The 26,859-nt window shown below is 51.5% G+C and overlaps 7 protein-coding genes across 7 annotated transcripts; 5 read left to right on the forward strand and 2 right to left on the reverse strand.

Annotated features, from left to right (window-relative positions):
• Positions 1–3,314: 3,314 nt before the first annotated feature.
• Positions 3,315–5,336, forward strand: MIND_00990900 (Subtilisin-like protein; the record flags this gene model as incomplete). The annotated part of the gene is made up of 7 exons (XM_037366513.1): positions 3,315–4,062; positions 4,117–4,248; positions 4,294–4,495; positions 4,549–4,610; positions 4,663–4,741; positions 4,791–4,885; positions 4,936–5,336. The coding sequence occupies 7 exons, from the start codon at positions 3,315–3,317 to the stop codon at positions 5,334–5,336; spliced, it is 1,719 nt and encodes a 572-aa protein (XP_037215907.1).
• A 1,921-nt stretch (positions 5,337–7,257) lies between these two features.
• On the forward strand, positions 7,258–9,424 carry MIND_00991000 (Zn(2)-C6 fungal-type domain-containing protein; the record flags this gene model as incomplete). The annotated part of the gene is made up of 4 exons (XM_037366514.1): positions 7,258–7,346; positions 7,399–7,944; positions 7,996–9,145; positions 9,194–9,424. 4 exons carry the CDS (start codon positions 7,258–7,260, stop codon positions 9,422–9,424), a joined length of 2,016 nt encoding a protein of 671 aa, XP_037215908.1.
• A 1,315-nt stretch (positions 9,425–10,739) lies between these two features.
• MIND_00991100 (Carn-acyltransf domain-containing protein) lies at positions 10,740–13,567 on the forward strand (the record flags this gene model as incomplete). The annotated part of the gene is made up of 14 exons (XM_037366515.1): positions 10,740–10,990; positions 11,038–11,055; positions 11,103–11,168; positions 11,213–11,393; positions 11,445–11,511; positions 11,562–11,671; positions 11,722–12,053; positions 12,101–12,474; positions 12,523–12,626; positions 12,675–12,784; positions 12,831–13,091; positions 13,150–13,364; positions 13,415–13,489; positions 13,539–13,567. The coding sequence occupies 14 exons, from the start codon at positions 10,740–10,742 to the stop codon at positions 13,565–13,567; spliced, it is 2,193 nt and encodes a 730-aa protein (XP_037215909.1).
• A 1,865-nt stretch (positions 13,568–15,432) lies between these two features.
• Positions 15,433–16,996, reverse strand: MIND_00991200 (uncharacterized protein; the record flags this gene model as incomplete). Its single annotated transcript, XM_037366516.1, has 13 exons — positions 15,433–15,471; positions 15,528–15,617; positions 15,669–15,760; positions 15,812–15,847; positions 15,899–15,920; positions 15,967–15,994; positions 16,041–16,059; positions 16,110–16,150; positions 16,211–16,466; positions 16,514–16,659; positions 16,714–16,811; positions 16,859–16,887; positions 16,936–16,996. 13 exons carry the CDS (start codon positions 16,994–16,996, stop codon positions 15,433–15,435), a joined length of 957 nt encoding a protein of 318 aa, XP_037215910.1.
• Positions 16,997–17,986: 990 nt separating this feature from the next.
• MIND_00991300 (uncharacterized protein) lies at positions 17,987–18,684 on the forward strand (the record flags this gene model as incomplete). The annotated part of the gene is made up of 4 exons (XM_037366517.1): positions 17,987–18,069; positions 18,222–18,280; positions 18,444–18,538; positions 18,598–18,684. 4 exons carry the CDS (start codon positions 17,987–17,989, stop codon positions 18,682–18,684), a joined length of 324 nt encoding a protein of 107 aa, XP_037215911.1.
• Positions 18,685–18,765: 81 nt separating this feature from the next.
• On the reverse strand, positions 18,766–20,270 carry MIND_00991400 (uncharacterized protein; the record flags this gene model as incomplete). The annotated part of the gene is made up of 5 exons (XM_037366518.1): positions 18,766–19,328; positions 19,375–19,491; positions 19,537–19,673; positions 19,723–19,976; positions 20,028–20,270. The coding sequence occupies 5 exons, from the start codon at positions 20,268–20,270 to the stop codon at positions 18,766–18,768; spliced, it is 1,314 nt and encodes a 437-aa protein (XP_037215912.1).
• Positions 20,271–20,667: 397 nt separating this feature from the next.
• Positions 20,668–22,237, forward strand: MIND_00991500 (5-methylthioadenosine/S-adenosylhomocysteine deaminase n1; the record flags this gene model as incomplete). The annotated part of the gene is made up of 3 exons (XM_037366519.1): positions 20,668–20,944; positions 20,989–21,120; positions 21,174–22,237. The coding sequence occupies 3 exons, from the start codon at positions 20,668–20,670 to the stop codon at positions 22,235–22,237; spliced, it is 1,473 nt and encodes a 490-aa protein (XP_037215913.1).
• Between the last annotated feature and the right edge of the window lie 4,622 nt (positions 22,238–26,859).

Consider the following 26,859-nt stretch of genomic DNA (forward strand, 5'->3'; position numbering starts at 1 on the left):
CAGAGCATCCGAGGGGGTGCCGGTTAGATGTGCCTTGGATGTGTTTGGATGGTCTGAAGGAGGACGAAGCGGGGGGTTTCCCTGACATCACCCCCCCTTTTAAATGTGGCGTCCCGACGCATAAGATGGAAGGATAGTGAGTCGAAAGTTGCTGAGGCAATGTTTCGCGGTTTACCTGGGTATCTCCAATAGAAGTCCGCAACTTTGTCTGGAGCGAAGACGCGGTCGAACCGAACCCACAAGTCGTGTGAGGCATCGTAGTCTTTCTACCTGACAAAGTAATTAAGGTTGTTTATACCTTATCCTGGCGTCCAAAATTTCCTCAACTTCTTATTCGGGGACTTCGTTCTCTAGTTCGGGGGGTGGTTTGTCGTAACCAGGTTGTCCATCAAAGAAGTCGTCCTTAGCGGGCTCAAGCTTAACAACGGGGAAGACTGGGTGAAGCTTGGAGTAGTACGGGGGAAGGTCTAGCTTGTAGGTGCCCTTGCTAACCTCTGCGAGTACCTTGAATGGCCTAAGGCGCTTATGTGAGAACTTCTCAGAGGGCCGAGTCGTTCTAATGTCAGAGGCGTCGAGCTAAACCTTGTCACTGACTTGGATACTTGGGGCATCCGAACATTTCCGATTGTAGTACTGTTTATACTTGTCCTTGGCTTTAACGAGCACAGTCTTCGCTTTGGAGACACTGATAAGCCACACTGCACAGTCTGGGACAGACCAGGAAACAACTCTTTTTGTTGATTTTGTTGCTCAGCACATATCTCAGAGTTGACATGAGTCCCGAATGGTCAACTAGGGAGTTATCTGCCAAGGAACCAGTCGAAATCTATCAGATCACTCTCAGTGATTCTGAAATCTTGACTAAGAAAAGTTTGCAGAGCCTGTTTCTCGCTATGTAGGATCTATCCAATCCTATGCAAAATACCCAAAGGGAATGTAAACTAAAAGGTGTATTCAGTTTGGCATGCACTGGAGACTCAAAGTCGACTTTTCCTAGATAAGGGACACCCCTATCTCTGTTGGTATTGATGACTGACATCATTGGAACGTGGTTTTGAATCTTGCTGGAGGATCAAGAGTGCCAAGGGACGGTTAAACAGGAGAAACCAACTCAATTGATTGGGGCCTGGACCTGCAATCAACGGCGACTCTAAAACACTGATAAGGAACTGGATATCTGAACACTGGGTTTGCGCCAGGAGAGTTGGGACAACCACCGCTAAGGCCATAGGCACAAGATACGAGTTATGGGTGTCATTCAAAAGCTGGGAAGCTGAGCTATCAACTTATCCTACTCAAGATCAAGGGATTCTTCACAAGGAAAACTAGATGGTCCAAATATGGAAGATTTACACAGGTCATTAACACCACTACACGCGATACCAGTCATCTGGACCTGGAATTTCAACTCTGGGCTGTATGGCAAAACGATACCAATACAATTATGCACATGGACTACTTTTCTTACTCATGGTTTTACCTGATTCTATCAATTTCGGTTTAGTATTTATATCACCATCTTGTATTTGGAAGATTCACGGATTGCCCCGCTCTACTAGGTGCATCTGGGGATCTAGCTCATCAATTTATCTTGCTAGCTCTTTCGAAATAGTATTATCGCGTTGAAGGATTTATTGGTTGAGGGTTTTGGTTGCTGAATACAAGAGGTCCGGTTGCTGCATATTGGGTTTCGGTTGCTGGTCGATAGTTTAAGGCAGTTAGTTCCTGATCCAATGAGTATAAACTCTCCAGGCATCATATTGGCACTTCTCTATTGCAGAGTTTTGTCGATAGTACACTTTGGGGCACACAAAATCAAAGTTTTTGCAAGAAAACTTGTATCTACCCTACAACCTTACACATCTGTGCCAAGGGCTCTGTTCACAGGGGCCTCTTCTTGCACAAGGAGAAGACAATTTTTGGGTTTTGTGACTTTTCTTACTCAACATTATATATATATCTCTCTACAACAAGTGGAGTTTGGTTGTTTTTGTGGGTTAGTTTGGTTAGAGAGCTTATTTGCTGTCCGCAATCTGCATTCATCAACATGTCAGAAAGTGACAACAGGGATGGTTGGTCAGTCCCTCCTTCAAACCCTTAAATTTTTTTCTATAGCAACTTTTTGGCTAAAATTGTGAGTCAAAACTGCCTTAGGGTGCCTTATAAGTACTCTTTGGTACACTATGCATCCATAATTCAGTGTTAATAATCTCATAATCTTCAGTAATTATGATTAGATGGAAGATTGCATCAAATCAGGCCATATAGTATGGGGAAGGGTCTGTACTCTGGAGTGAGATTTAGATAACAATAACTATATCAGGACTTGCTCCACAGGATATATGCATAGCTAGGATTCTATCTTATATATTAAAACACAACGGTGCCAGCATTGACAGAAAGTCATGCGGACGCACGTGAAACACATGATATTCACGTGCCACCCCTCGAATACCGCCTGCCCGCAGGCAAGCGGCCGTGTGGGCGCTGCAAAAGCCTTTTATTACTGTAGTCCATGCCATAGGCACGGACAATTATACTTGTAGTATTCAGAGGATTAACTTAGTTTGATGCTATCAGATCACATGACTATGTGTGTGAATTACCTTCCAAATATGATAATGTCACGTCACAGTCATGGCTTAAGCAAAAAGTCCAACCTATGTTCCTTTATTTTTTTCTGATATCTGATACCCCCTTGTTTCCACTTGCTCCGTTACTCAAGTCTGAGAAGTTCAATGTTCTACTTACCTTTACTGAGCCTTGCGGGACCGAGGAAGCTCGACTCGCAGTGCTTATCTTGCCACACATTTGCCTTCTCATTGGCTACTGTAATCGAATCCATGAATTCGGGAAGAAGGTTGTGGCTGTGACTCTGTCGCAGCATGTGTGTGACGACGACCATCCATCTTTTGCTCCATGCATCCATCGTTGAGCCTTCAACAGCGCCGAGCACACGTCTAGAAGAATGCAACCACGCAGGCCATCCATCTTATCGAACATTGTTTGGTCAGTCTGACCCACGGACCGTTGATACTGGTGAAATTTACACTGCAAAAGGTGGCTTCGCCCGGTCGTTGCTTCGCTAGAAAAACTACCATCAACTAATAGGCTCAGAGTCCGTTTTATCCAGATAGAACACATGGACAACTAGCATGCATGCCTCCTTCCACAAGACCTGTTGATCTTTCTCGACTCGGAGAGATTCTTCCGAGTCGAAGCTGCCGCAGAGCTAAGAATAGCTCTTACAGTGTTGGTTACGCATGGATCGTCAAGATAGTAGTAGCGACGACTACTATAAATGATTGCAGACGATGCAATGGCCAAGCAACTGTCCTTCCTTCCGCCCCAGAATGCTTGCGGTCTACATCGTCGCATTCGCCTTGACCTTGGTGTCTGCCAAGCCACTCCGCGACTCGCTCGTGGTCCATGAGCGTCGTAACACCGCTCCATTTGGTTTCATGGTCAAAGGTGCTGCCCCCAGTGAAGAGGTCCTCAATCTTCGCATAAACCTTGTCCAAAACGACCTTGCGGGGCTCGAGAGCGCCGTTTTGGCTGCAGCCACTCCTTCTTCTCCTACCTACGGCCAGTGGCTCTCGAAAGAACAAGTCGAGGCCTTCTCCCGCCCAACTGACGAAACCACCGCTGCTGTTAACCAGTGGCTATCCGACAATGGCATCGACTCGACACCATTGTCAGCATCTGGCGATTGGATTTCGATACGGGTACCCGTGTCCAAGGCCAACGAGCTGTTGAACGCCGACTTCAATGTCTTCACCCATGCTGCAAGCGGTGTCGATTCCATCCGCACCCTTGAATACTCTCTTCCCGCTTCCCTTCAGAACCACATCAAAGTCGTAACTCCGACGACGTCATTTGCTGCTCCGCGTCGTTCTGGTCCCGTCTTCCAAGCTGCCAAGATTCAAGAGCGCGCTACGGTTCCCTCTAGTTGCAAGAACACGATGACGCCTACGTGTCTTCAGGCTCTGTACAGCATCCCCACCACCGCTGCCACCAACAAAACCGGTTCTATTGGTGTTGCTGGCTTTGATGACCAATTCGGTGGGCAGATTTTGAATTCCTTCCAACTGGACGGTCTAACAAGCCTTTCTTCAGCTAACCAGGCCGACTTGACCCAATTCCTCAAAGCCCAACGCACTGACATGAGCTCTTCAACGGCTTTCACGTTGACATCTGTTGATGGGGGAACCAACAGTCAAACCAGAAGCCAGGCAGGTGTTGAGGCTGGTAAGTCATATCGTTTCGATTTACTCATTCTCACTGACCTTACAGATTTGGATATTCAATATACCGTTGGGCTTGCTACTGGCGTTCCAGTCACTTTCGTATCTGTCGGCACACAGACCAAGGACGGCGCTGACGAGGGTTTCCTTGACATCATCACCGCTCTAATTGCCGAAAGCGCTCCGCCACAGGTCCTCACAACTAGCTACGGCTTCAACACCGAGGCATCGCTGTCTAAATCCCTCACCTTGTCAGTCTCACCTTCAATCCACCATGGTTCAATGCTCATCTTCATGTATATAGCGCCATGTGTGACTCGTATATGCAGCTGGCGTCTCGTGGTGTGAGCATTCTCTTCGCTTCAGGTAAGTCCGATATTTGCAAGTAACTTTTAGTCTAAAATCATTGGGTTTCAAGGTGACGGTGGTGTTGCAGCTACTCCCGGAGAGTCTTGCAACAACAAGCCTTTCCTCCCGACTTTCCCTACCTGCCCTTTGTCAGTTCATTTTTCATCCTCCACCAATCTTGAATTGATCCGTAAACAGCGTCACCCTCGTTGGCGCTACCACCGGTTCTCCTGAAACTGGTGCTAGTCTCTCTGCTGGTGGTTTCTCAAACTACTTCGCAACGCAGTCATGGCGTACGTGCAAATTTCGGTCGATTTCTGCTGAAGGCTAATCCCAATCACAGAGGCAAGCGCGGTTTCAACCTATATCAGCTCCATCGGCACCCAGTATGCCGGCAAATATAACACCACTGGCCGTGGCTACCCTGATGTCTCCGCCATCGGAGAGTCGGTTTGGATCGTCCAGGATGCTTCAACTGGTCTGGTCGATGGAACATCATGCTCTTCACCCATTTTTGCATCCGTTATTGGTCTGATCAATGACCGTCTCCTTGCGGCAGGCAAGCCCGTGCTCGGCTTCCTGAACCCGTGGTTGTATGCAAACCCAGGGATGTTCAACGACATCACGAGCGGGACCAACCCCGGCTGTGGCACGCAAGGATTCTCGGCCAAGGCGGGCTGGGACCCTGTTACCGGGCTTGGGTCACCCAACTTCCCAGCGATGCTGAAGGCAGCTGGTTTGTAAAGATTATGATATTTTTATTCGGGTTGTTTGGAATGTTGCTCTTGTTCTTCTTCGGTTGGTCTTGTAATTTTGGTCCTGTGTAGCAGTCAACTCGCATTGCAATAGAAGATAAGTCATCGCTCACTTGATGTTCTTCAGTTAGTGAATGAAATTCACGGTCTCGCGCCTTTCAGTTGGTGATTAAAACATGTCTTCGAAATCAGCGCACTTGTCTGTCGTTCTCCTAATACTCATCTCCGAGTCGACTCATTCTCCAGACTAGACAATCAAGCCTTATCGAGTACAATAGCACCTCTTCTTACACTTCTTCGCTTCTGCTCGGGGTTGTCCCAGGAGTCAGGAACTCAAACTCGGTTCTTGCCTTTCGTGAAACCTGTTGAACACGGCAAGGCAGTCGCTCCGAGTCGAGCACGCTGAACACTATACAGATAGCGGGCAAGCGGGCACATTGCTCAGCCGCCCCTGCGTCATCCCGGCCCATTCATGCGGGAGGAGGCGCGCCACGTTGGCACGTGTAATGACGTCGCTCCCGACTTTGACCGACGTTCGGACCTAGTCTTTCCGAGGGCGATGCCGGCTCGGAAACCTACATAACCGGCTACCATTCCCCGAAAATATTATCCCAAGGGTAGGAGGCAGGGAGGGATGGTTGCAAGGTGTACACATATGCTTTGACCATCGAATATATGCTTCACACCACTTGCTGGCCGCCAAACGCACTGCAAATGCAAAGGAAAATGAATCCAAGGAATGACATTACATAAACATGTTGGGGTAAACACCGCGATCGACTCTGTCAATCGATGTCAAATTCGAACCGAAGAAACTCCGCATTCCGGTTTGCTCCAAAAGTGACAAGCACTCCGACAAGGCCCTTGTACTCTCTTTGGACCTTGAGGCGGTGTTTCTCTCGTCGCCTTGGGAGTTTGGAGCAGAAGCTGTCGCTGAGTTGTGTCTCCGTGGCAGTTCATCTGGGCCAGTGAGTCAGGTTCATTTCGCATGCAGTTCGCTTATGGGTGCGGCTTGTAAGTCTAGCTGGCCAAGGCAAGTTCCGAGTGACTTGACAATCCTTTGGGGATCGACGATTTCTCGATTTGGATTGTAAAATCTGCCCTTTCACGAATGTTCAATGGGGGAGAGATCTAAACGCCGAGCTCGAATGTCAAATCCCCGTCAACGCTTAATTTTTGAAGTGGGTGAACGGCGCTTCTTTTCAACGACTTGTCGCAAGCGATAAAGTTTGGGGAAGTGTGACTCAAAGCTCCAGGTTTGCTGCGGACTTGGAGTCAGTTATTTGCTGCTTGCCTCGTTGTGGGTCTAGGCAGTGTTGTGGTCGATGATCAAGGCTAAAATGGAAGGCTACGGTTCGAGCTCCGCAAGCACACGAGGGACGGAGACTTGAATCACTATGACGATGGAGAGGGTGGAGCTGAGGGCTAAATCGATAGCTAGCAGACTTGAAAGCAAACAACGGACTTGGAATGTCCGAAATTCACGGTGAGGGTCTCCGAGTACGGGTGAAATATGAAAGGCATTTGAGGTCGGGAATGAGCGGTTTAATGGCCGCAGTGTCTGTGAATTAAGGTAGCATGTGTGTATAGAGCTAGAGAGGCGGTGCCGTGAAATTTTCTGGGGTGGCTCAAGTTGTTCAGAGGAACTCCACACGCTCAGGTACGAGCAGTAAGCCAAAGAACTCAGATGGCCGATGACGAAGGAAAGCTGAGAAGAGCAGCCTCAAGGCTAGAAAACCAGTGTGTGTGAAATGACGGACCGGAGAAGGTTGAGACGGAGCACAGCTTTTGGTGTCACACTCTTTTTTTTTCTATCCGACCTCGATGTCCCGACTAACAATGCACCACTATATAAGCATGAATGGGTCTTGCGCAGTCTTCTCTTTTCTTAACCCTCTCCCTCCATCACCATGATTAAAGATGTTAACGTCTCCCAAACCCGATCCCGCTCAGTGCTTTCGAGGCCACTCAAACGTGGAACGGCTTGTATGAATTGCAGGTACGTCGTCGTCGACTCTTCTTGGGCCTCGACTAACTGTGAATCATCTTAGATTTCTCAAAATCGTGTGTGGCCCAGTACCATTTCTCCAACAAAAGCTGACCTACCCTCTCCAGAAATGCGATGGCATTCGCCCCACTTGCGGACCTTGTCGAAAACAACCCAAGGAAGACCAATGCGAATACACAGACGGTCCTACTCGCTCTAGAACTAAAGCACTCGAAGACACCGTTCAACGATTGGAGGCTCGGTTATTAGAGCTCGAACGTCCTGAAGCGAACACCCCTTCAGTCACCCTTCACGACCCATATTCCACCTACCCGCAGCCACAAAACCAACCTTCATTACCCCTTGGCCACAGGTCGCTTCCCGTGACACCATTTGAGGGACTGCCACGTATCCTTACTCCCGCCTCTCCCATCTCGCATCTGGATTCATTCTCACCTCCTCCTTCAACCACGGCCAGTACTCCGCCATTCGGCTTGCCTGGGAATGCATTGAGTCCATTGGGAATTTTCGATGCACGTGTAGTTGTTACACCCGAGTCAAGTGTTTCGTCAGGTTTGGACTTTCAGGATGTTCAGTTATGGGATACATTGTGCGCCTTCTTCCCCAAAATTTTCTCCTTGACTCTGACCTCTTCCAATAGGATTCAAAATTTCCTGCCCCACGGGCCCCAATTTGGCTTCTTCCTTGACCCCCAACGCCTGATATCGCGGTCCGCGTCTCCGACCAGCGCTACCTCTTTCCTTCAACGAACTTCGCCTGCTCTCCTTCACACGCTTTGTGCTTTTGGAGCACATCTCTCCGCTCCCCGTGATCGAGTCACCGAGGATAGATTCGTCTTTCGAGCTCTGCAGGCAACTGCCAGCACAACCGACTTTGCGACGCCACAAATCCTACTCCATACCATCCAAGCCGAAGTTTTATTAGCCTACTACCTCTGGCGAACCGGCTCTCTCCTCCGAGCACGGGTACACGTAAACAATGCCGCCTCACTGGTCATTGGAGCTGGACTTCATCGGAATCGTTCAACCGTTTTGACGATTTCCGAGAGTCATAATAGCATTGAACACCATCATATATCCTCTGCAAACGACACTCTTGACGTTGGGGAGCGCACTCGAGCGGTCTGGGCAGTCATCACGCTTCAGAAACTGTTTGCGATTTCGCTCGATGGAGAAGAGGCACCGCAGGAAACATGTGGTCTGTTTGAGCATGTTGCGGTCGAGCTGCCGTGGCCGAGGGAAGTTGAGGAATATCGCGACATCCATGGTTTGTTCCCCAACACAGCGGGGGACCAGACGATGAAAAAGTACCTTGGCGGCCACGACCGAGACGGTGGGAATGATTCGCTCAACACAATGCTCGTCAAGGCAACATTGTTGTTGCATCGCACAGTCTATATGCATGGCCAATGGGCCGCTGCGTCGACACCGCCTGCCCAGCAGGGCGTTATAAACGCTTTCCACACTGTCGCAGATCTGGCCACCATTCTTCGCAGTCAACTCCCTTCCCGCTACCCGCCCAATCCCCGCAGGTCGCCCTCCAACTCATCGCACTCCTCTGGGTCATCGAACTACAGTCACTCCCCGCCATATGGTGTCATTCCAGTGGATGAGCGGGTTCGGCTGGCCCATGCTTTCTTGGATGGAACGACGATGCGTCTCCACCAACTCGAGGTCGTGATGAGCGGGTATGGCTACGACGTGGCTAACGCGCGATCAGCCTGTGTTCATAGTGCTGTCGAGATGTTGAAGGATTCCCAAGGGATGTCAGTGGTCAGTCCCATTATGGGGGTGCGTATCGAGCTGTTTAAGTGATTCCTTGACTAACTTTTGCCGTAGACTCTCTGGCGTTGGGCAATCGGGTGTCTGTCTGAAGAGCTTCAGAATATCCGCCAGCAGCAGCAGCAACCTAACTGGTCATACGACTACAACTACGAGAACGAGCTCCAGACGTGTCTTCAGGAAGGGTTCAACGCGCTTCGAGCGAGTGCGAGGGACAGTGTCTACATGCGCCGAGAGCTCGAGTTGGCTGGGATCCGAAACGAAATGGCGACGGGGATTGGAGTCTGACACAGCCTGCCTCGCCACGTACCTCATTATCTATAGCCGCCAACGCTGGCTGGCCCTGAAAAGGGCAATCGCGTCCTGATGCCTTGAGCTAGTCAAGGCAGAAACACGCGGACATCGTGTCCACCTACTGTATCGCTAGCACTGATTCAGACTTCCTCTTTCGTTGGCACACGCACGAGTTGACCTTTGTACAATCACCTTCTCTTTTCTCACTTGGACGGATTTTTTGTATCTATTAGACGGGCTGTATAGGGACACACGGGACATATAGACAATTGTTGTACAGTATTTTAGCGTAATAGAGCTTGCCAGCAGCCAGTTTGGTGAGGAACGAGAGAAAATTTGAGAACGCTAGCAAGTTGATAGGGCTAAGTAAAATAACTGGGCCTAAGTAAAATAAATAAATAACTGGGCCTAAGTGAAATAAATAAATAACTGGGTCTCTGCCAGCCAGCTGCACAACAAGCTTGCTCTCAACCCTTTCTCCCGTCGCTTGTGAGAGAGAAGAAAGAGGAAAGCCTTGCTTGTTTGGCTGTTTCTTAGTTGAACAACCCAGAGGGATTCACAATTTTGTGGCTGCTTAGAATCGCTGCTGATAGTGTCGCAGCTAAGGGCTGGATTAGCTGCCTGAGCATTCGCCATCAAGATAATTCCCAGTCTCGCCGACTTCGAGCACACCCGACTTCGGCTCAAACAAGACGCAGCCCTTTCAGTGTGATAACGGAAAGCGGAAATAACACATGTGGGGGGATGTTTCCGGTATGTAGATGAAGCGCTTGACGGAGGGAGATAAGGGAAACTATCTGTGCCTCAGACTGGGGCGACGTAGCAACTCGTAGCCGCGTTGCATTTTGGAGTATCAAGTGGTGTGACTTTCAGGTGACCGTGAATACCCATCTTTCTTTTTCTCTACCACTATCCTTGCCTTATCTATGCCAAGATTCGTTTCCCAGGCGAGGTTAATAGCGGATTTAGTGCCTGCCCCCGGCATGTAGATGAGGCGGGAGATTGAAGAGGTGAACGAAACCTTCAAGTTTCGACTGGCCTTTCATTAACCTAAATGCACGCTAGCAGCGACAATTCTGGACCCACGATAAATTGGCAAACCCAGGACCAGGCCAGCGTCTCGGCCGATTGCGGAGCCCCGGAATTCGAATGCGGGGAAACGCTTCTCCTTGTGCAATCGTTCGTTGCATTCAAAAACTAATCAGCGATCAACCTCATTCGGGACGAGCCGTCCGTGTGTCCTCTTGACTATAAAGTGACGTCTGTCTGCTGACCCTGTTCCAAGCAGCACCCACTCTCCCTTCCCTCGATGTCCAAACCGGTTGCATCGCCGACCCCAGCGTCTGGCAAAAGCACTTTCTCAGGCCAAGCCGCGCTGCCAAAGTTACCGATACCACCCCTGGACGATACCTGCCGTCGGTATCTAACCGCTCTCAAGGCATTGCAAAACGACCATGAACATCAGTTAACGCAGGCTGCGGTGAAGCAGTTCCTGGAGAAAGGTGGAGAGGGCGAGAAGATTCAGGAGGTCCTGATTAAGTGGGCAGAGAAGAAGGACAGGTTCGTGCTTTCTACTGTTCTGGGAGCCGCAAACTGACGGTATCTAGCTACATTGAAGAGTTCTGGTGTGTATTGTCGCCCCCGATATTGCTTGAGCTCAACAGATTGCAAGGTATGAGTCGTACTTGTCCCACACCGATCCAGTTGTACTGGCTCTCAACCCGTTCTTCGTTCTCGAGTGAGTTCTCGTCCGCTATTTCTTCAAATTCCTGAAACATCCAGGAATGACCCTACTCCTGATCGAGGCTCTCAACTTCCACGAGCTGCTGCACTGATTGTCTCGTCTCTGGGTTTTATTCACGACCTGCGAGCAGAATTGCTGGAACCGGACAATGTTCGAGGAGTTCCGCTTGACATGGACCAGTACAAGAGGCTCTTTGGCACCGCCCGCATTCCAACTGAGGTTTGGATCGCTTCTCCTTCATTTTCTACTCACCAATGCTATCGCTCATAGAGAGGCTGTAAGATGCATGTTAACCCTGATTCGCGTCATCTGGTTGTGCTTCGTCGGGGCCAGTTTTGTGAGTCATCGTCTAGTTCAACCAAAACACCGACTCAAACGGCTTGCCAGACTGGTTTGATGTGCTTGACGAAGAGAATCGGCCACTGTTGACAGAACGCGAAGTCATCCGTAATCTGCAGGCCATCGTGACCGATGCCGACAAGACACATAGATCCGAGGTAGCCTCTTCGAGTTTAGTCGTGCTCCAATTTTAACGTCCAATCCTCAGGTGGCTCGCAGTGCGATAGGTGTTTTATCGACCGAGAATCGAAAGGAATGGTCTCGCCTTCGAGCCAGACTATCAACAGACAGCAGCAACGCGTCATGTTTGGATATTGTTGACAACGCGCTGTTCATTGTCTGCTTAGATGATACAGCGCCAGCTGACCTGGCTGAGCTCTGCGCTAACTTCTTGTGTGGAACATACGGACTCGATAGCGGGATTCAGATCGGAACCTGCACTAACCGGTGGTACGACAAATTACAGATAATCGTTTGCGCGGATGGAGCCGCGGGAATCAACTTCGAGCATACTGGTGTAGACGGCCACACTGTCCTCAGGTGCGTTTATCTTCGGCATGATTAACTACTTCTCTGACCAATGTTAGGTTCGCTGCAGATATATTCACAGAAGGCCTGATGCTTCTCGCTCGGTCTATCAACCCTTCTGCTCCCACACTGTTCCACGCATCATTGTCCCCACACGCACGCTCTTACAAGGTCAAGCCCAAGACCAACGGAGTCTCGCCTCCACCTCCGGAGAAGATCGACACTTCTCCAAAGAAACTCGAATGGAAGCTCTCTTCTGAGCTTCGCGTCGGCATTCGATTTGCGGAGACTCGCTTGAGCGACTTAATTTGCCAGAACGATTGTCAGGCACTCGAGTTCAGGACCTATGGCAAGAATTTTATCACGAGTCATGGATTCAGTCCCGATGCGTTCGTTCAAATGGCCTTCCAGGCTGCGTATTTTGGACTTTATGGTGTGTTCACTGATCCAACTCATTGTGCGCAAATCTCACAATTTTCAGGGCGAATTGAATGTGTATACGAACCCGCCATGACCAAGGCCTTTTTACATGGGCGAACGGAGGCTATTCGTTCAATCCAGCCCGAAAGTGTCGCCTTCACGAAGGTGCGGGAACCCTTTTAATATCTGATCATATTTTTACACTTAATGTAGACCTTCTACTCGGATGGTTCGCCATCAGAGAAGATTGCAGCCTTGCGAAAGGCGTGCGAGCGACATGTTACGCTAACAAAGGAATGCAGCAAGGGCCTTGGACAAGACAGGTCTGTTGGGTTAATCTTATCTAAGCGTATCTTATCTCCACCACAGACATCTTTATGCGCTTTACTGCCTCATCCAGCGTCAACTTGCTGGTAACCTCAACCCGCTTCCTGACGACCCCGCGCCTTGGCCGGAAAGCCCCAGCAAGATGCCCGCAATCTTCACCGACCCAGGTTGGGAGCTTCTCAGCACGTCAATTTTGTCGACCTCGAATTGTGGCAACCCGGCCTTGAGGTTGTTTGGCTTTGGTCCCGTTGCGGCGGACGGATATGGAATAGGGTATATCATCAAAGAAGACGGGCTGTCGATGTTCGTTGTCTTGGACTCTTGACTCACCTTTGCTTTTAATTTCTGACCTGGCGGACAGATGCGCTTCGTCGAAGCACCTCCAGACACGACGATTCCTTCACACTCTCCGGAGCTATCTGCTCGAAGTACAGCGCATTCTGATTCAACTCCATCGTGACGCGAATGAACGCCCCGCGCCGTTTGTTGACCATAGCGGAATTTTGCGTGACTCCAAGACCGGCCGAGCAATTAACGGACATATCGATACTGACGACGAAGACGAGATTGAGATCGGTAGGCGTTTTCAGTAGGCATTGGCTCACATATTAATTGGTGACCAATAGCTGGGTACTCGTTCTTTGACACGGGAGACGTCAAGCTGCTGGGCCAGCGAAAAGTCAGCCCGTATTCCAATGTTGGTCAGTACACACGTCGCCCTTACGAGAGCTTTGGCTGACAGCTTCAAAGGGAAAGTGATCCAGATTGCGGAGTATTAGGTCAATGGTCGGCGACTGCTCTAAGTTATTCGTCCGTAACTTGTTGTATGTGTAAGAAATTCAAATCTAAACCAACGGAATCCACATTGCGACTCATGGCCGAGGCTAGGCACCGCTGATCCCCGAACTGCAGTCAGGACGCAACTCTAAGCGACTCCCCGCGCCGCTGACTTTGAATTTGACTATTTTGGATACAGAGAAAGAAGCGTTCTGATTTGGAAGGACATCATCGTCGCGCTGGATTTCGCTCTGACCGGCCGTGCCGTCGTTTGTAAAACTAGTATAATGTTGAACCTCACATACCAATGCTTGGTTCGCCCCGCGACGAGTGCAAAGGCAAGCACGAGGCTGTTTTGGTGTCCAGAAATGAATTTGTCGCATCCCCATGGGCGCCAGTGTCGAACAAGGTGGATCAAGCGGCGCAGGGTTGGATGTGCATGGCAGAGCTAAGCTTGTGTGGCGACTGGTCACCAACGCAAATGGACAGAGATAAGTGGGGTCGTATAAAGAGCATATGGCATACTGGTTTTGTTTTTTTGTGTCAAAGAATGTGGTCCCCTAGCTTTCTCCAGCTCTATGGCATATGTATCTGCATTTTCATCCTTGTCCTGCTTTTCTCATTCTTTCCCTCCTCCACCACCACCATTGTCCATCCCACCCTCTCCGGTGTCCGTTCGATGCTTGGACCTACTTCCAAGGCAGCCCAGCTGGCAGCTCGGGCAGCTGCCAACCACCGTCTTGTGGAGGCATTCCATCTGACCAATACTTTTGTTCGTGGTGATGTCGCAACGAATGCCATGTTCCGCCATCGAAGCAGCGCGTTAATCGCCGACCCCAACTGGTCGAATCTGGCCCAGCTTGCCAGGCAGTCAGTCGAAGTGTCGTTGGACACATGGGGCAGCCCCGAGATCCCATTCGACAGATTTGTTCAGATCACTGCTCTTCGGTTTATCATTTGCGGACTGCTGTTTCCGGGACACTCACCAGTTTCCCTTGATCACCACCATCTCTGCTCAGTTGGCCACCTCATCACAACAATTTGGCTGCATTCAAGGTTGAATATCAGTACTAGCAATCTCCGGGCCCAGCTACAGACCCACCTCGACATTCTCTCACTTGATTTCCCAACCAGTCTTGAGCTGGATATTCTCATACCCACCTGGGAGACCTTCTGGCGTGTTGTCGCGTCAACGATTGCCCATGTTGATGGTAGCAAACAGGCTGGAGCCGCCTTTTGCGATTTTCTTGACCAAGCAGAAAGGACTGGCCGCACCACATGCTTCCGCAACGCGTTGGACAAAAAGCAACCTGCACCCTATCACTATATTCTCGAATCTCTCCGTTTGCACCCTCCTGTTGGACGCGTCAAGCGCGCGTACGAGTGTGGGCACGGACTGACCTTTATCGATGTCGCGGACATCGAAAGCGCCCAGTGCTCACCAAGTTGGGCAACGGCTAACCATCCATTCCCCGGGTCCTTTGACCCCATGCGATTCGTTCTCGAGCCAGAAAGAGCTAAAGACGTCCTTGCATTCGGGTACGGTCCGTTGAAATGCATCGCGGCCAATTGGGCCCCAACGGCGACGGCGATGCTTATTGCGGCCATACTCGACAGTCTCGAGGGGGAACACTACCGCCTTGAGCACGGCCCCCAGATCGGTGGCCGTATTGGCTGGGACGGCTGGCGCCTCGTGCGTCAGTAGATGGTCGTTGCGAGTCAAAATCCGATGATTTGTCATCCCCTTCCTTTCTTGGTTGCACACCTTTTTTGCTATTTGCTTTGTAACTGTATATGCCAACAACTTATTGTAAAAGATACAATCAAGTAAAACCTTTGAAATAAAACAACTTGTACATTTCATGCTTCACGGAAAAAATCCACTCTGATGGGGACACGGTTTCGACTGAGCCGAATCCGGGTTAGCTAGACGATCAGACAGAACAATGACGATGAACCCACATCCATGCTCTCGCTGGAGAGATACTGCACACTACCGCGTCCGAACTTGCCGTGCTTCGATACCTCGACATTGGTCGAGACGCTGACTTGCTGTTGTGGGTGTTCAGTCGATGGCCTGACGGAATTTCGCATGATATTCACCATTGTGTAGGATCCGGTGTTGGTTTGATCAGTGCGTAATGCGCGGAGGGTCGATCGCGAGTTCAGACTTGCCAATAGGGAATTGGAGTACACTGAAACAAGCGGTCAGAATGCGTCGAGTATAGCTGGGCAGAAACTACTACATTTGGCAACGACAACTTCGACTGCGAGCCAGCCGACTGCAACATGTTAGTGACTGATGCTTGATCAGAGAGTGTTTATCAACGGACAGCTTCCAGGCATGGTTGCGAACTAGGCAGAATAAGAAGGGATGTGATCTCGAAACAATAATGCTCACGAGGATCAAAGCCAACAGTGCAGCGGCACTATGCGCAGGTCGTCAAGCGTCAAATTGAGAGATGAGGTTCACACCTTGTTATGATTCCAGTTTCTGAGTACATATTCAGTCAGCATCGAAGAGAGGATGAAGCAGCAACAAACCTATAGTCCACATGATAATCTTCTCCAAAACGACCGTTGTGCTATTATGCACTGCTGTTCAGCGAGTCCGACTAACCAAACAAACACGGAAACGCGCTGACCTCTGATTAGCGATGTTCTTCTCCCACCACAGATGCGTGACTATGGTGACCGCGATGATAAGGTCGTTTGCCGCCGACACCGCCAATTCGGAGTAGACGACCCAGCTCTGTTGCTCGACGATCTGGGCAATTTGCTGTGCGCCGATGAACGGAATGATACTGAATGCAACCTGAATCAGCGCGAGAAGGAAAATGACGAATGGGATGTAGGGCTGCCGAGAAAGGCGGTATATCCGCAAGCCAAAGAAGCCCTGCACTATAAGATGTTGTCAGCCAGCTAAAGTTTCTCTACAGGAAACCCACCCAGAGCCGCGATAATACCGGTGAGCAAAATTGATACGAGCATGGAGAGCGACACTCCTCCCAATCGCTCAGGATGCATGTAGTCCTTGATGGTGGCGGTGAACAGCGTCTGCGCGATGCAGGCGATGTGGGCAAGCTCGCATAACCTCACGACATCCAAGTCAATAACGACGGAAATGAACCCAGAAAGTGCGACATACCAGATGAAGGCAACCCAGAGCTTTGTCAACACGGAGTCGTTGGGAAACCGTGTATAATAAGTGTAGGCTTGCGCTGTGGTAATCCCGAATAATGCATACTGGGCGTTTGTCTGAGCGCTTCGTCGTCTCGGAAGCAAGTCCTTACCGCGACCAGCACGCCGATTTCCAGGTCACCTGTCCACAGATTTCAGCTCAGCCCATGAGAAGCGTTCATCCTTTTACCCAGGGGCTCAGCAGGGTTGAAATTAGGCGGTAAGGTAGCGCCAGCGCCAGCAGCAGCCATGGCCGTATTGGTTGAGTCGGAAGTTGCGGCCCCAGGCCTGACCTAGATGTTGCCGTAGTTTCATGATCAGCATCCTTGGCGGATTTTGCTTCCGGCCATGTCTGTAAATCACACTGCTTCCGTGCGGCGTGCGCTCAATGATTTTCAGTGGACTCCAAGATGCAGCAAGTTGACTGCATGGATGAGTATGGAGGAGGTTGATGAGAGCTGGAAATTCAAGGTAGACGTTGGATAGGGTCCGGTGACAATTAGGTTTTGGGGAAAATAACTATTTGTTATGTCAATTGTCAGTTCTGACTAAATATCTGACCAATGACAATTGACAATTACCATATTGGGAAATTGACCTGTATTATCCTCCCCATGTCCAACATCAACTGGGTCTCAACTTTGGAAGGTTTTGCAGACCTTTAGTGGCTCGCCCTGGAACTGAGTGTGATACCATATGTGGCTATGGCTGCACTTACATAATGTGATCGCAGCCCACTGCCGAACGGCCGGAACCATATTGGCCTTTCTGAGAGGCGCCGGCGCAACTCCCGTTGGGCCGTATATGGTCACTACTGTCGTACTTGCCACCGATCAGTGATGGCAACCCAGAGCAGCAATTTTCAATGGGCTCCAAGCTGACATTTTAGAACACCTCAGAGGTTTGGTCAGAATTGTCAGATTGTCTAAGTGAAAATAACTATTTGTTAGTCAGTGACAAACATATGTTAGGTCAGATTCTGACAATTGACATCCAATGCTAACGTTGGAGGTAGCAGCAAGGTAGCACTCATCGAGGCTGATGGTTGACGCTTGATCCGTGTCAACACGATCACGTGCCACCGCTGTGAGTGAAGAGCGAAAACGATTGACTGACCTAACTGGCATATATTGAATGAATACCACTGAGGGAGGAGAAGAAGAGGAGCAGCGAGTACTCTGTTTCTTTTCTGTCACTTTACAGCTCTCCATTGGAAGGAACACGATCTGATGGCTGACTAACTGACAGGGAAATTTTCTTCCACCCAGCCACGATGTCTGCCGCATCCTCAAAGCCCAACCGCAGGCACGGCTCCCTTTAGAACGTGAGTACTTCTGCCTCGCCACACAAGCTCACGATGATCCTCTTTGTCACTACCGTTGAGCCTAGCGGCCATGATACGTTTTCATGTCATAGTTACACTGACTCTTTCCTCCCCTCCTCTTACCTGGACAGCATGACTGAACTCCCACCTAGACATAGCTTCATTGAAGAACCCAATTGCCGTATTACTCCCAAACCAAGACTGTTGAACGGTGAGCAATTGCATTCACTACTCTCGCTGCATTCTATGCACGCCTCTATGATGAGAATAAACCTTTCAGTTATCCCTGTCTTAACCACCGTGTCGAGACTTTATTCACACTCTGACTCTCCCTCATTATCTTGTTCGAAACCTGTTCTGAATATTTTCTCCAGCTTCAGCGCGTCTATCTGCTAAAAGTCAGCGATCCGATTCAGAGAAGAGTTACTTCTACAACTCTGCCAGCGAGCTGAAGTTGGTTGAAATCTTAGTGAGTACCAACTAACTGGTTATTTCGACTTCACCTTGCTGATCTTCGCACTTTGCAAGGCATTCTTGACGAAGCCAACTACACCCACACAAGTCCGACTCCAATCCTCAAATTCTGTAATCGAGATTCTTCGTATATATGGCTAGTCTGTTGGTAATACAAGCAAGCAGGGAAAAGTATATCGTCTCAAGCTGCAACCGTGCAACCGTCTATCCCACTCTTCACCTTCACGATGCAAGCATGGCTTCGATCCAAGACCGTTTCGCAGCCGCACTCGTTTGATGGACATAGTCGAAGTTCAACCCACTTTCTCCAGACACGACACGAGAATCGAATGCAGCAGGAATCGTACTTGCACCAGTGAGCTCTCCTTGCTTGCACGGCTGAGGCAGCACGGCCGCTTCTGCAGTCTCCGTTGTTGTTGCAGGACGGGATGGCGGCGCTGGCTCTAAAACACGTTGACGCTTGGCAGGCGGCGTTGCTTTGATTGGCTGATTCCGGGGAGGCCATGACCGTACCAACGAGTTTGGTCTACGAAAATCAATCCAGTGACTTCGTCCAAGAGGCAAACGGCTGGGCGGAGAAAGGTGTCGTGGGCGGCCAAAAGACGGCTTGGTAGTACGGGGACGGGGACGCGAGCGAGAGCGAGTTCTTGTTGACTTGAAATTAACTGGCAGGGTGGAAGCAAAGGGTGCCGCTATGGAAGCGAGTGATGGCTGGGAACCAAGTGGCGACAAAGGAAATACACTCTCTGGAGGCGGAATCTTGCGTATAAGACATGCAAATGCACCTGTAGGGTGTCAATATTATGACTGTTCGGAAGGACTGCGACGGACCCAAACGAGATTCGAAAGTTTTTGGAGAGGCGAGTGCGGGAGCTAGCTTGATTGAGGTATCAAATGTGAAACGGAGGGGGGGTAGCATGATGGGCAATTGTGTGGTATTGAGGACATCTGAACACTTTCAGCAAGCATGGAATCGCGTAATAATATACTTACCGTTGTAGCGGCCAGCACGTATTGGAGTGCTCGGAGAAGAAGATGAAGGGTTCTTTGGCAAGGTCTTTTCGGGAGTGCGCTTGATTGGTTGTTGCGATTCAATTGCGCTGGGTATATGGGGTATTTCGGGGATGATTCTGTTTCAAGTTCAAGCAGGCTAATCACAGTTCAGGAGCGGCCACTCACACATTACGAACTGCTTGCGAAGCAGTTGTGATGAGGAAAGCAAAGCTATGTTGAAAATAGAGGCGAAGTTGCGCGTCGGAGTTGAGCCGAGGGTTAAGCATCGTGTTTGCACCGACGTATATTGCCCAGCTAACCAGAATACTGGGTTTAGGTCCAGCGTCCTGTGGCCACGGATGGAGACTGTCAGGGTCGTTGCCAGCATGTACAAGTATATTCTTGATTGTGACTGAGGAAAGAAGAGCCTTTTCCAAAGCCTAGAAGAGCGAGTTCAAAAACACATAGCAATGAGATTGTCAGTAACTGACCTCCCGCTCAGCAAAACATGGCTCAATTGCGTTCAGCAACTCCCCCAGTAGTTTGTCCGTAATTGAAAGGCCGCGGTCCTTGAATGTCATGAGTGCCTTGATATCGGAGAACAGTTTCCAAGCGGTCGCGTCGAGAGTTGGAAAAGGGCGAATTGGACCCCAGGACGATTTGCATTCGTTGATGGCGTCTTGGGCTATAGCGGCGAGATGGCGAATAGAGTGTTTGAGCACGGTGGTCGTCATTGCGGAGCCAAAGGAGCGTGGACGACAAGCAAGGAGTCGAGAATCGGGCGAAGATGGGAGCAAAGACGAGAGAGTGTAACGCTGTGACAACAGCCTGAGGCTTTCTACTGCTTTCTCGCCCTTCAACTTTCTACAACCCTAGCCGAGACAATGTTTGCACTCAGACTGTACTTTTGTATTCATCCACCGTCTCCTCTGCGTCTCACTCCGCAGGTCACATGATCCCTGCAAGCCCGGGACGCGTTTTCCTTTGAAGCTGAACAGTTGGTCTAAGTCGCTGTCGTTTCGATATGTTATACTATCGCTCCGAGGAACCAACGCAATGCCATGATCGGGAGAGCCAAAAAGGAAAAAGTTCTTAAAAAAGCTCAATTCATCGCTGGCACTGCACCTGTACATGTCAATCCCCACCTCCCTCCTCCTCAAGAACGGAACTCTAATCCTCCATGGCGAAGGGGATTGCATTAAATTCCTCAAAGAAGACCTCCTTATCGTCGGAAACAAGATTGTAGACATCAAGCCTAACATCGAGATTCCGGAATCAAACACCGTTGTGCTCGACTGCACTGGCAAGCTTGTTTCTCCTGGATTTATCGACACCCACCATCACGTATGGCAAACTCAGTTCAAAGGCCGACATACGAATGATACTTTATTGACCTATCTTCCGAAAGGTGTGTGATTTTCCAAGTCGAAGGTCGTCTTATGCTTCGCTCAGGCAACTGGACTGGCTCGCTTTGCACCTCAGAAGACGTATTCTGGGGACAATTGGGAGGGTGTTTGGAGTCTATCGATGGAGGGACTACAATGCTTGTTGATCATGCCAATATCACTCAAGGTCCTCATCACGGTTCGCCCTCCACAATTCTGTTCATCTCACACTCTAATGATATCGATTTTCAGCCCCAAATGCAATAACTGCAACGGTTTCCTCTGGCATTCGTTCTATCTTTGGCTACTGCGACACACCCAACGTAACTTCTTGGACTCCACTCACGTTTGCGCCGGGCACACCGGAATACTTCGACTCTCAACTCGCTGATTTGGCAAAACAACAGCCGTTTGGCGACGGTCGCGTTCAATTAGGGCTGTCATTCGACAGTTTCCATTTGCCGAAAGAGACTGTGATCGAGTGCTATGAGCGCGCAAGGTCGCTGGGGGTCAAACTTATCACTTCCCATTATGTTCGTGGCCCCGTAGTCGGACCACAGTCTCGTGTTGAGCTGCTTGACACATATGGACTGCTTGGCCCTGATATTCTTCTGTCTCATGCAAGCAACGCCACGCCAAACGACGCCGTCCTCCTCGCGAAAGCCAACGCCCATGTTTCCGTCACCCCCGACACAGAGCTGCAAATGGCCCATGGATTTCCCGTCTCCTTCCGCGACGACCTCCATCCGCTTTGTTCCCTGGGCGTTGACTGCCACACCACCAACTCGGGCGACATCCTCACCCAAATGAGGCTTGCTCTCCAGTGCGCTCGCGGAGCTTATAACCAGCCATTCGTGGATGCGGGAAAAAATCCAAACACTGTCAAGCACACCGTCGAAGCGGCATACAACTTGGGCACGATTAAGGGCGCCAGAGCGGTTGGAATGGAGAGTCAAATTGGCAGTATCGCAGTCGGGAAGCTTGCCGACCTGGTAATTTTCGATGGAGAGTCACCAGCAATGATATGTGCTGCTGCACACGACCCAGTCGCTGCCATTGTCATGCACGCGTCTGTTCGCGATGTTGACACTGTAATTGTGGATGGAAAAATCAGGAAAAGAGAAGGTAAACTTCTGGCTGTCAGTGGACTCAAGGGAGAGGAGCTTCAGTGGAAAGATGTTGCGAAGAAATTGCTTCGGAGTCGTATCCGAATCGAGGCAGAATATAACAAAATCGACATGAGGAGTGCAGCTTCAAGGATGATAGATTTGTGGCATATGCGACCTGAAAACTTCGTAGACTCTATGGCGGACTGAAAAGGAGCTACTCATTATTTATGCATGCCGTCTTCCAGTAAAACACCAGAAAGCTAAGCTAATGCGATGAGGGGAAAGGAGAAGGGTGAAAGCACCTTTGTTTGTATCGAGCACGATATAGTCAAAATTCTTCGGCCCTCGCCTCGGAGTAGTGAATCTAGCGGAACGGGTCCGCCTTGTTTACAATTGTTACCTTGCTTCACCTTGCTTTGCAAGGTCCCACCCGGTCTAAATTCCCATAATTCCCATCAACGGGGATTTTCCAAATAAATGTCAACAAATGACATCATCAGATTACATCACACTTGTCTGTTACTGCCCGCCCCTGTTGAGTAAAACACAATATCTACCTTGTTGTTTATGGTCTTTCACCACTCAGTACACATTTGCTCTGAGCTGTACCTAGGAGATATCCAACAGTACTCTCCGACTAATATATGTTCCTTGTCAGGGGAACCTCCCTTTCGGCCCGGAGACGCGCCCGATTCCGGTCCGACTCCGGTTCCGACTCCGGTCCGGCCCTCCATCTCGCCCGCACAATCACCGATCCGTCAACGCCCTCCCAACGGTCGCCCTGGGACCTCGCCTGCGACGCCGCTGTCACGGTTCGGGTCGGGCCGTCCGGGCCCGCACGGGCCCGTATACCGCCGTCCTCCTGGACGCCCCCTCATTCTTCCAACCCCTTCCGTTCACCCCTACGACCCTGCGCAGCGCCCATCCGATCCGCCCTGGGGCCTAGCGCCCATCCGATCCATCCCTAATACCGTAGCGTATAAAAGTCGTACTTACAAGATGTAGTCGCTAGGCTAATATCGTCTATTCTCCGGGCGAATACCCATCTCTCGTGCTCCTCAGACCTCTCCGAAGTCGGACCCCCGACGCCCCGATACGGCCCGAGCCCGACGCTGACAGAATATTAGCCTCCCCCCACGAACGCAAGAAGCGCGACAAATGTCTACCGAGCACGACAGTACGATGGGCACCCCCGCAAGCCAGGGGGACGAACGTGCCCGATTCATGGCCCTGGGCCATAGCGAACAACAGGAGTTCCTGTTCGCCCATCTGTTCCGAACGAGTCAGGAGATGGAGCAACTCAAGGCGGAAAACACCGCCCTGACGAATCGACAAGTGGTCCTCGAGGCCGAGCTGTCCCGAGTAAACGGGGAATACGCAGCTGTACAGCAGGGAGTCATGCAGAGTTACGATCTGCTCCGCCAAGCCAGAGAGGACTTGGCTCATCGGCCCCACGGGGAAACACACGAGTGACCGTCTCTCCCCCTAAGGAGTTCACGGGCGACGCCAGCGAGGTAGACGCCTTCCTGGCCGATTGTTGGTTGGCCTTGAAGCCAACCCGAATGTTTATAACGACGAGGTACGAAAGATTTCGTACGCACTCTCCTACATCAAAGGAGGGAACGCGGTCACGTGGAAGGAAAACGTCTCCCAAGCCATGAAGCTCCGCACCGCCGCAGCTTATACTACGTCAAGGCTTCGAGAAAGCCTTCATCGCGGCCTTCCGCGGGGAAGCTCACGCCGAAATCGCGCAGCAGAAGATGGAAACCTTCGTCCAGACCAAAGACATGGACGCAACTAGTTATTTCACGGTCCTTGACTCTCTCAACAAAGTCGCACTACGACGACGTCAACCTTATTCGCGTTGCCAAGAACTGTATGCTCCGGGGCGTTATGAACGCGGTCTACCGAAAGGACACGCTCCCCGACACCTACGAGGCCTGGAAGGCAGAGGCCATCAAGCAGGACGGCGCACTCCGCCGTTACCGCATTTTCGACAAAGCCACAAGGTTAACCACCCTCGGGCCAAAACGCCCCCGACGGCCCCCCCCCCCCGCCAAGAGCGGGCTCAGCAACCGCAACCCGTTCAACGGGTGGGCCCTGTAAGGGCAACCTCGCGAGGCTCGAAATCAGAGTCCTGAGCAGAGGGGGAATCCTTAGTGAACTACTACAACAGGAAGGGACGCTACAGACTCACCTGAGCAGAGGGGGAATCCTTAGAGAACAAGCCAAGGAGCCCTCTGCCCAGGTGCACTACTATATACCAGTGACCGGAGTAATGATAGAGTGACTGCATAGTGACGGATGACGGATGGGAGAAGTCAGGCATCGCTAATGGACCCTAGGTGAGTGTCGAGTAGCCCTTGAAGCTCCGGAGAGGCAGGTTTGGGACCGTGATGCCAAGGGAGGGGCCCAGGCATCCCTAGAAGGCCTAAGAAGGGCTTCGGGAGGTCCAGGCTGCCTCTGGGCGTCTCCGCTTGTGACCGTGACCGTGACAACCGGAATCGGAATCGGAATCGGAATCGACTCCGGGTGTGTGACCGTGACGTGACGGCCGGAAACGGAGAGGGAAGGCGTGGAGCGGAAAGGGAAGGAGTCTGGTCTAGCCCAAGGGGCGGGGAGTGTCGAAGAGGACCAATGGGAATGGCGGCCAGCCATGACCACTGGAGGGTAGCGACAGGGGTCACTCGGAGACGTCCCCGGACGTCTCCAGAGAGGTGGAGGTGTGAGGGCGTGCAGCCTGGGGCGCTGCAGTAGGCACGAGCCTTAACGGCAGTAGGCCTCACCCAGGGGAAGGCCCGATGACGGGGGCCGTGGTGGCGGAGTGGAGAGCGGAGCCATGGCAAGGCTCAGCCATCCGAACATAAGCCCGAACGCTGACATGGGTTGGGGACACCCAAGAGGTCCAGCAGGTAGAGATCGTAGGGGAGACCTTGATAAGTGACAGCCCAGAGAGGCTAGAAGGCCATAGGCTCAAGGTCTCGGAGGGAAGTGGTGCGTCCACATCCGGAGGGGTCTCTGATGGCATTAGTGATCCCTGATGGTGACTCCGCCGGCGGAGAGACTCCCGGAAAGGGGTGGCCAGGGAAGTCGGAGACTGGGGATTACTGGATGTGGGATGTGGTGCGGGCAGTGGAGGGAGAGCGTCAGGGTGCGGAGACGCGGAGACACGAGCGGAGACGCGGAGACGCGAGCGGAGACGCGGCGCTTGATGGGATCAAGTGACGGCATCAGGGTTTCCCCTGACATCATCCCCCTTCAAGCTGCGTCGTCGCCCGATGCAGGAAAAAAAATCGGGGGTCACTGAGCTCGTCCTCCGGAGTCCCTTGTCCTCCGGTGGCCAAGCTCCTGTCTCTGTCGATGTCCAGGGACTGTCCATCTCCAAGAGCCAGTGTGACGGTACCTTGGCGTTGCTCCAGTGATTGCTGTTGCCAAGGTCAACCCATGGAGTACTTGCGTTCTCCACTGGTTGCGCGCCCATATTTGGAGACGCCCCGGAGACCTGCGGTCCCGGTGCCTCTCCGAGAGATGGTGCAACTACACCTCTGCGTAGCTTCGGTGTGCGCCCGCTTGCGCTCTGGTCGCATGTTGCTCCGGGAGGGTCCTCTGCGAGTCCCCTCCTATACCTCCTCCATCCCCCCTTCAAGAGTGCGGCGCCCCCGACGCACCACAGAAAAAAAAAGGGGGGGTCTGCGCTAGCCAAAGCACCAAGTACACCTCCGGAAACGTCTCCGTTTGTGCCCGGAAACGTCTCCGAGCGTGACCGGAAACGCCTGTGACGTCACAGGGCGATTCCGACCATCTCTACTGGTTGTTGGAGATCGTTGGGCGGCAAATGACTTGCCATGGGGTGATAGCATAGCGAGTGGCGAGCTCACTTTTACTGCACCCAGATGTCAGGTTGGGGGAAAGGAATTGCAGTGTGACTCCGGACACTGCGCTGTCAGCCGGGTCACTAAGCCTAGTGTTGCGGACTGGGTGGCAACAGCTCGACCCATCCTAGTTGTGCGGCAGAGGCGGGTTGACGTAGGCATTCCAGAAGCGATTCCATTGTTCGGGGTCCGGCTGTACAATGGGACCCTTTGAGCATCTCCGCTTGTGACGTGACCGTGACGTGACTACCGGAAACGGAAACGCGATTCCGAGCGCGTGACCGTGACGTGACGGGCGGAAAGCGGAGAGGGGTCCCATGAACGGAAGGGGCACCTGCAGAGCCCTGAACTGCAGTGACTGCCTAGGTAACACCATGGTGGATCCTCTAAGGCAAGGGTACCCTCCGGGGCAGCTATGTTGATACCAGAGACGTATGAGACGTCTCCGGGGGGGTGTGCTAGCTGAACTCCGATGCCATGTGAATGACGTTGTGGGGTGGAGTCCGTCTCCGGAGAGTGAGGGGGAAAGTCGGCACTCCGACTCAGCACCTGCCACTCGTGGCCTAGTAGGGCGGCCCTAGGCGAGCGGACTCGTCATCTCGCATCTGGCGCGGGCCTATACGGCAGTAGGCCACGCCCAGAACCTAGCGGGGCAGCAACGAGTGGTGTCATGCCAAGGTGTCGCAGGCCGATCAAAGGGATCAGCCATCTCGCGGTTATCCCAAGGTCCAGAGTCGAACTGGACGCGTCGAGCCAGACACGTAGGGAAGGTCACCCGGGTAGTCCGATGAGAATCGGGGCCGGGCTGTAGGGCCCGCGGAGACACGTGCGTAGGGGGACACGGGTGATGGAGTATGGAGACTTGCCTCCCAAGAAAGCCAAGCCTTTGCTCGGGGTGTGAGCGGTCTCATGTCAAAGCCACGATGACAGCATCAGCGGAAAGGTCTCCGGAGATGC

The sequence above is a fragment of the Mycena indigotica genome (assembly GCF_014461135.1).
Source record: "Mycena indigotica strain 171206Taipei chromosome Unknown Mind.scaff0009, whole genome shotgun sequence".
Lineage (NCBI taxonomy): Eukaryota > Fungi > Basidiomycota > Agaricomycetes > Agaricales > Mycenaceae > Mycena > Mycena indigotica.